Genomic DNA, 8,348 nt, shown 5'->3' with positions numbered 1-8,348 from the left:
CATGAATCTCTCTCACTCCGAGCACACTCACACATGGGGAAGCAGCAGAGCACTCTCTTGTGACTCTCGTGAGCGTGAGCTTCTTGTTGTGGTTGAGAGAGAGAGAGAGAGACAGAAACAGAAAGAGACGCCGTCTAGTCAAGGAAAGACAAGAATCTCTGGTCACAGATTAGGTTAGATGTTACACCACAGTCTGATATTTGTCTTTAACACATGTGCCTTGGATTTTTGATGATATTTTTAGTAAAAGACATGGATTTGAGCAGTCCTCTTGTCGGCTGAGCAGCCTACGTTTTAGTAGTCCTACTGGAGTGTATAGCCACCCGTACAGTGCTGGGGTTGTTACTGTGTGCAGGGGAGCCAGCCGACCTAATTAGCTTCAGCTGCCAGCATCGGTTCTCTGTCAGCGGAGCAAAGATAGCTGAGGGATTCTAATTAGCTTCAGATGTGATGGTACCAGTTAGTTTACTTTCACCTCATATTCATTCATATTTCTTTAGCCATTGATGCTGACAATTTTTTTTCATGCAGACAATCTGAGGACAAATATTTTCAGATTCCCCATTCCTTTTTGTCAACATATAGCAGTTTTTGTCAAAAATATCACCTGTAATATTAGCGTCAGATACTAGTGGCATTGACTGTTCTGCCATCATGCACGCTACTTGATGTAAATGGCACAGTGTAATGGAACATTTAGTTCAGTGCTTCAGAGATGACTAACATAACATAGTAATAAACAGCTAGAAATACTCTAAAAATGAGTAGGAGTAGTAGTTACCAAGTCACAGGCGTCACTGTTCTTGTAGTTCATTGTTGGTTTGTCAGGTTTGAGCATAATCCGTTTTTTAATGCTGGATAAACTAAAGTGAACTTTACCATTACAGAGGCGCTCAGTGAAACAGATTTCAATAAGTACTGCATTTAGATGAATTATCCTCAAGTACACATGCATTTAACTGTACTTCATATTAGACTGAGGCTAAGAAGGACACCCAGCAATGGATGAACATAGGGCGACACAGCCTGGATGTATGTTCAGAGGAGTGATGACTGCAAATGGCTTTTCTGTGTCTATCTTTTGGACGTTGTTCTGTAGGGCTTTGCATGGTTGAACAATTTTGAACATGATGAAGAGGGATGATGGGTAGATGGGCACAGGGTGACAGTTAGGAGGTAATAAATAGCTAACATATGGTCACTGGAGCCCTGCGATGGACTGGCGACCTGTCTAGGGTGTACCCCGCCTCTCACCCGCAGCTGGCTGGGATTGGCTCCAGCCCCCGTGACCCTGTTTGGGACTAAGCGGTATAGAAAATGGATGGCTGGATGGTCACCGGATCCAGTTTTCTGACCCAGTCCTCCCCATACAACCTTCCTTCCCTCTCCTCACATCTATACTGCTAAACACAGACTGATAGCGACACCCAGGAGGACCCAAAGTTACAAACATCCCACCTCACAAAAAGAGAGTGTTATAAATACAACAGGAGAAGGGCAGAAAAGAGGAAGAGTTGAAACCAGGAGGAGGAGAGAGTTGTGAGTCCTCTGGGGCTGTTTGCTTTCTACTGCAGGTGTCAGTTTTGTCAGTTTGCCTCTGGCTCTCTGCTGTGTGGGGCTGTAAATGATGCTGGCTGGCTCGCAGGCCGCCAGTGCTCCTTAGCTTAGGACCACAGGCCTGAGAGTTCTCAGCTCATGGTTCACGTTTGGTACAGTAGGAACAAGCAGAATGAACATGCAAGTTTTGCTTCAGCCATAACTGCACTTGTGTCCATGGGCCACTGAATATGACGGGTTAGCTGACAGAAAACTAAGTTATATATTTATATTAAACATTTGCTAACACCAAGACCTAATTTACTGTGTTGAGTTTAATATGACAGTTGATAAATTTAGTTTAGCCCTGCGGGTGGAAAACTTAAAAAATCATGCCATACAGAAACAACCATCCTTTGAAAGGAGATTAACTTAAACACACAGAACTTAATTCTAGGTTTAACACTTTAAGTTAAACTATTTAGCATTTATAAGCAGGACATACACATTCAATAAATATAAATGACTAATAGTTAACCTGTGTAAGTAGAATCTGTACTGCCAGCTGCTAACAGGCTAAAGGGTTAATCGGTCTGTGCATAGTCTCGTGCACACACGGGCACGGGATGCTAACATGTTCCTGTTCATACTTGAGTTTGATCTGACATGTGTCTGTGTACAATGACGTTTTTCTAACATTGTGGTACATGCACGGGGCGTTTTGTTGAGTGGACAGTTTGGAACCTGGGACAGTGACAAATATACAGTAGGCCTTAACAGAACAAGCTAGTACAGTTCTAAGCTTCTAGTAGCTAAAGCCCTTCAAAAGCTACTGGTTAGCTTATTGAGATTCAGTACTGTTTTATTAGCTTCATAAGCCATTAACGGTTTGTCGTTAGTAATAAAAGTTGGCCCAACATGCTTACTCACTTAGATTTTAGGAACTTTATTTATATTTACAGTACCAGAGACACTAAGGTATTGCAGTTATTTACCTGAGCTACTAACACAGGGTTGTTCAAACATAAAGTTTTATGGGGGTTTATGGGATTTAGGCGATAGGAAACTTCAGATCCTCCTCCTCAGCTCTGCCTCCATCCCACACCATCTCTTCATCTGCCACAGGGATAAATCTTCACACAGGTGCTGCACACATTAGGAGGAGTGTGTTGTGAACTCACTGACATCAGTGCGACCCAAAAACAAGAAAATGAGACGACAAACTAAATATTTGTGCTAAAATGAACTGATTTTGAAGTCATTACTAGCTACTGTTTGGTCATAGGCCAGACCATCTGATCGCCTTGACTCCCGCACCAGCCACAGACAGTATGAAGCTGCCGGGTCAGGACGCGACGCTGAGGCAGAGGCAGGTGCCAGAAGCTGCACGTGCAAAAACAGGTGGCCACAATTTGTCCCTATTAATTAAATCGCAGTAAGGCAACTGGGTAAAAATGAATTTAAAGTAAACTAGTAAAACTAAAACAGACTAGATTAAATAAATAGGATATAATGACACATAAGTGAAGAATAATGATGATTATTATAGTAAATAATGAGAGTGACATCACCTTTTGTTCTAGGAAATTGCATTGACCATATTCACTGTTTTCTGAAGTTTTATAAACCAAATGAACAGTTGATTGTGAACACAATCAGCAGATTAATCAGTAATAAAAATAATCATCCCCAAATTTAAGCCAAATAAAAATTTCCTGTGATGTTAATACGGTCTTCAGTTTCTACGTTTCGTGCCTTAGTTGTGCTGCTCTTTGTTTTCTGCTGTGAAAAGGTTTTTTTAGGTTTTCCAACCATCGTTTCGTGAAGTTATAATGTCAGGTTTGTTGCGGGTTTTTCTTTCTTCACTAGCGAGGTTACCGCTGATCAGTGGGTTTCAGAAGCAGTGAACAAGGCAACATTAGAAAGAAAAGTGTGTGAGAGGATGAAAGTAAAGAGAAGAGGCTGGATGGAGTGATGGCGAGGGAGAGAGGAGCCAGCAATGGAGCAGCACTCTTTGTTTGCAGCACTTTGGCACAGAGAGACAACTTTTCCATCACACACACACACACACACACACACACAGTCGTTTGCTCCCAGGCTCCCACATCGTGACCTTTTTCCTGCTTTTGCATGGATGTGCAGAAATGTCAGGATGTCAGTGCTGTGTGTGTGTGTGTGTGTGTGTGTGTGTGTGTGTGTGTGTGTGTGTGTGTGAGTCAGGAGGGAGTGTCGGAGCTGGTGTGAGTGATGACCGGGAACAGATGTAGTAACATCACACACACACACACACACAGTGTATTCAGCCACACAGTCATGCATGTGTAGTGTAGACAGGAATATACAAACACTCACACACTGACTGGGTTTAACTAAACTGGAGGGACTAACAGCAGCTGATCCAGAAATGGGCCAGTGTTGGACGTGTCACTCCAAACACTTATAATTAGGTTTGTGATGTTTTTATAGGTTTTAGCTTCTGCTGCTAGCATGGCCTCATGCACGGCAGTGTCGGTTTGTCCCCCACTTTGGTTCAGTCTGAAACAGCTGCTCTTATTAAAAACTACGTTTCGATGGATTACCATGTAATGATGATCCTTGGACTTCTGCTTTTGCACCCCCGTGGGTTTGATGTGTAGTTTTGAGAGACTGCAGATTATGTACATGTTGGAACGTGTTGAGGGAATAGCCGGTGCTATTCCCCCCAAGCATCATTTGGAAAAATGCCATGAACACAGGAAGTCAGAGCTCCTCAGGGCTCCATCCTCTGGAAGGAGAACTAGCCACCTCCAGGCTGCGGAGAAGGAAAGAACAATGATGGGACGGCAGCACGGGGTCCATGGTGGATGCACAGCAACCTACAGGTGCAACACATCTGTGGGAACATCTGCAGCAGAGCTGTCTGTCCCAGCTGTGTTTGCCTTCTGTGCTCACCTGTTATATTACACCCATAACTACTGGAAACACGAGTGCGTTCCCACAGTTTTGACCAGTATTTTCTGTTCGTTCTTCCTTCACTGTTCTGTCTCATACCTCTGTCTTTTCTGTCCCTTCCTTCCTTCTTCTTGCCCTCATTCTCTTTTCCTAATCTCCCCTGCTTTCCTTGTCATCTCCTCCATCCTTACTCCCTCCTCCTCCTCCTCTCTCCTCGTGCAGCCATCTGTTGCCGTTTGTTTCAGCCTGCTGTAAAAACTGCTGCCTGACCACTCTGTCAGCCAATCGCAGCGCCTTGCAGCGCGCGCGCGCGCGCGCGCGTGTGTGTGAAAGTGATGCTGATGTAAAAAACAATCCTGGGTTAAGCTTCAGATCTGTGTGTGCATGTGCATGCACCTGCCGCGGCCATGTTACAGTTTGTCATGTAAGAGCAGTGATACAAGTAGAGGTCAGTGGAAACACAACACACATAACATACACTCGGCCAGTTGTCGCCAGTCACTCCCAGAGCTCTGCTCATCCTCTCCCCATCCTTTTCACTTTCATTTCCTCTCCCCATTCTTTCCAGCTTGTTTTGACCCACGTAAACTAAGCACTATAACCTTGTACAGCAACATGAACAGCTGACCCACCACGTCTTTAATAAACCAGCCCGTAAAAGATTACTAAAGTTGAGATAAAACTTTGGTGGTGCCTGTGGGGAAAAACAGGAAGTTAACAGGATTCAAAAGCCAGAAACAACTAAGGTTTTAGAGAAAAAAGAGAAAAATCTAAATGTATAAATGTATATAAGTTAAATGCAGTTCTGGAAAGTAAATGGTGACGTTTAAACATTGCCTGCTCTGGGAAAATAAGGTCTTTTAAAATATTGAATGTCAAACACTTTCCTTCCCTCTAGCATGCACACACACGCGCACACACACAAAGATATGCAGCGTCTTTCTGAGCAGAGCTGGAGGAGGAAGTGCCTGGTTTTGGAGACCGTCTTCCTGTGGGGGCTGCCAAACAGGAAACAGTAATTAGCGCTCTTCTTCTGCTCTGAGAAGATCCTCCTTTCTCTCCTCACTCCTCCATCTCTCCCAGATCACCTCATTTTTCACAGTTCTTACTTCTCCCCAAAAATCTTACATACCTCTGCACTGTTTCCTCCCTCTCTTTCTGCTGCTTGTCTCTGTGTCTCTCAGCCATGTTAGAGACAGGTGTGAGCAGTGGAAACCTCTCATCATGTCCCCTCTGGTCCAGTCGGCGCTGAGCCAGAGCTGGCCTCATAGATCAGAGGTCACAGCCAATGTTCTCCGCTGTCTCACTTCTCATCGTCTGTTTCTACTGTCAAAATGACAACGCAGGAAGCAGCGAGAGATGCTGCTGTGAAAGAGCTGAGGGCACTGACACTGTGGCGGTCCTTTAAAAAGGCCAGAAATAATCTGATTTACAGCTTTAAGAGGGTTAATGTTGTCAGCAAAAAACAGTTTTATTTTCATTTGGGTATTTTAACTGTTAAATCAACACTGATGTTTCTTTGTGCTTTGATAGTGTCGTCTTCAGTCATTAATGGACTGACCGTAAACTTAAATAGATATAAATATGCTTCTGTTTAAAAATGTTTTTAAAAGAATAAATTTCCTGCTGTGAAACCAGAGACTGTCGTTTAAATGCAGGCTGGGAAACGAACACCTGGCCAACGTTCAGAGCTCCTCTGTGATTCTAATTTAAGTTAACCTTCAACCTTCACACACCAGCCTCCACTAAAAAATCTGCCCCTTTAACTTGTTTGCAGTTGACTTAGAAAAGCACCTCAGAGAAGATGAGTTGGTCTGTTCACATTCACCAGGAGAACAAGCCTCAAGTCAAACTTCACTACGTGCCCTCTTTTGCTTCTACAGTCTCTCTTCTGTGGAAGTTTGTAAAATGAGGTTTCACTGACATGAAGTCTTGCATGGTGAGCCATTTGTAGGCAAAAGTTGCTGGTTGTCACCGATGAGCAATAAAATGTCTCAGCTCGTACTTTGTGAGCTCTTAGTGTCTACTATTTGGCTGTAGGACATTAAATTGTCCTGTTTTTTTCATGGTGACCATCCATTAGTTACACCTGCTTATCTGTGAATTTGTTGTTTTTTCATATCTCAGCAGTCATGGAAAACTCCACAGTGGAGTTGGGAGAAGTGGGAGAAGCCAACAGTGAGACAGCAGAGGCGGAACTGACGGAGGAGAGGGCGCACAACAAGCTCAAAGGTACGTGCCAGACATCAGTCAGCACCAGGGGTGTTTTAGCCCAAGACAAAGCGCAGTCATTTCCACGTGTCCTCATCCAGAAGCAATCAACGGAGTGACGGAGGCGGCAGCGAGCGGAGGAGAGAAGCTACAGGACGGAGACCGTGGAGGAGACCTGTCCTCCATCAATGCCATGATGTCAGCGGTGATGTCAGCAGCAGGGACCATCAACGGTGGAGGAGATGGACAAAGAGGGAGCGGGGTCACCTCAGCGAACTCCTCTGCCGGCCCCTCCCCGAGGTGAATGAGGAGCCACTTTAGACTCCTTCTCTTACATCCTATGTCTGTCTTTTCAGGCAGCTGTTGCATCACAAACACTGATGCGTACAAACCTTCCGATAGCTGAGCACCATCTACTGAACACTGTTTTGTTATTTGGAAGGGAAACTGAAAATCTAAAGCCCTAAACGGGTTATCAGCATGACGTTTGGTTGTTTCTTCCTTTAACAAGGTTGAACACCTGAATGTTGGACTGACCCTGAACACATCAATGGGGTTTTCAGAATAGCCCCTGCTCACAGTTTAAACGAGTCTGGTGGACATCAGGGTGGAAAAATCATTTGTGTGGTCAAACCAGAAAATTATCTTTTTAAAGGAATATGTTTTGCTCTGGAATGAATCAGTTGTGTGTAACTGTTACACACAAACATATAGAATTGTTTTCAGTTGTGACCAGTGCATGTTGGTGGCCCAGCTAACCCTGGCACCACTTGTTACCATCAGTGCCGACTAATGTGCGCTGTCCCACACAACTGAATGTCGAGTTTCCACCCGGCTCCTCCGGGAAACACACAGACTCAAGAAGTGGTTTGCTCTCAGGATGTGTGTGTCAGCTGATGACTCTGTCTTCTTCCCTGCTTGAAGCCCCTCCCCAAGCAAGTCGCTCACAGCAGCCATGAGGGCCCCACCTAGCCGCAACGCACGACGCAACCAGGTACACAAAGCAAACACACACTTTAATACTGCGTTTGTTCTCCATCTTGTAGTTCTGGTGCAGTCTGAGCTGCAGGCGGCGCCGCTGTCCTCATGTTTACCACACAGCTCTTCTTCTCCCTCTGTGGTTTATTATTCACTTCCTGCTTCCCTGTTTCCCCTCCTTGTTCCCTCCTCTTCTGTCCTTGTTTTCTCATCTTACCTCCTCAGCTCCTCTCATCTCTTTCCCACTCCTCTCCTTGTTTCCTCTCCTTTTTGTTCCCTCTGCTTGTTCCTCCTTCTTCTCCCCCTAGTTTTCTTGTCTCCTCTCCTCAGCTCTTCTCTTGTCTTGTCACCTCTCCTCTCTTCCACCTGTTTCCTCTCAGTATTTTTGCTTCTACTTCTCCTGTCTCCCATCATGCCCTGAGGCATTCCTTGCAGCGTCATCACTTCCTGTAGCTGAAGCAGGAAAAGGGAAGTGCTGCTTCCCTGGCCGTTAGAGCGGAGGAGTTGTGTGTGTGTGGTGGGTGAGGGCAGAGCGGACTCAGCCCTACGGTGATTCAGGCGGTTCTGCGGCCTGGTGTGTCACAGTTCAGCTGACTTCAGGTCAAATGTGGACGTGACTGTCGGTCATCCACCCTGTCAGGCTTTAACCGATACATACAGTGATGATGTCAACAAAGGCCGAGAGTGTGTCA

At 45.1% G+C, this 8,348-nt stretch overlaps 1 protein-coding gene across 1 annotated transcript in view; it reads left to right on the top strand.

Annotated features, from left to right (window-relative positions):
- Window positions 1-8,348, top strand: part of rreb1a (ras responsive element binding protein 1a) — a 49,513-nt gene that overhangs the window by 5,216 nt on the left and 35,949 nt on the right. The window contains 3 exon segments of the mRNA XM_020621911.1: window positions 6,595-6,699; window positions 6,780-6,978; window positions 7,603-7,672. Of these exon segments, the coding sequence (XP_020477567.1) occupies window positions 6,595-6,699; window positions 6,780-6,978; window positions 7,603-7,672 (374 nt within the window).

The sequence above is a fragment of the Monopterus albus genome, unplaced genomic scaffold (genome assembly GCF_001952655.1).
Source record: "Monopterus albus unplaced genomic scaffold, M_albus_1.0 scaffold269.1, whole genome shotgun sequence".
NCBI lineage: Eukaryota > Metazoa > Chordata > Actinopteri > Synbranchiformes > Synbranchidae > Monopterus > Monopterus albus.
The sequence above is the reverse complement of the archived record's forward strand: the minus strand, read 5'-3'. Positions and strand labels throughout refer to the sequence as shown.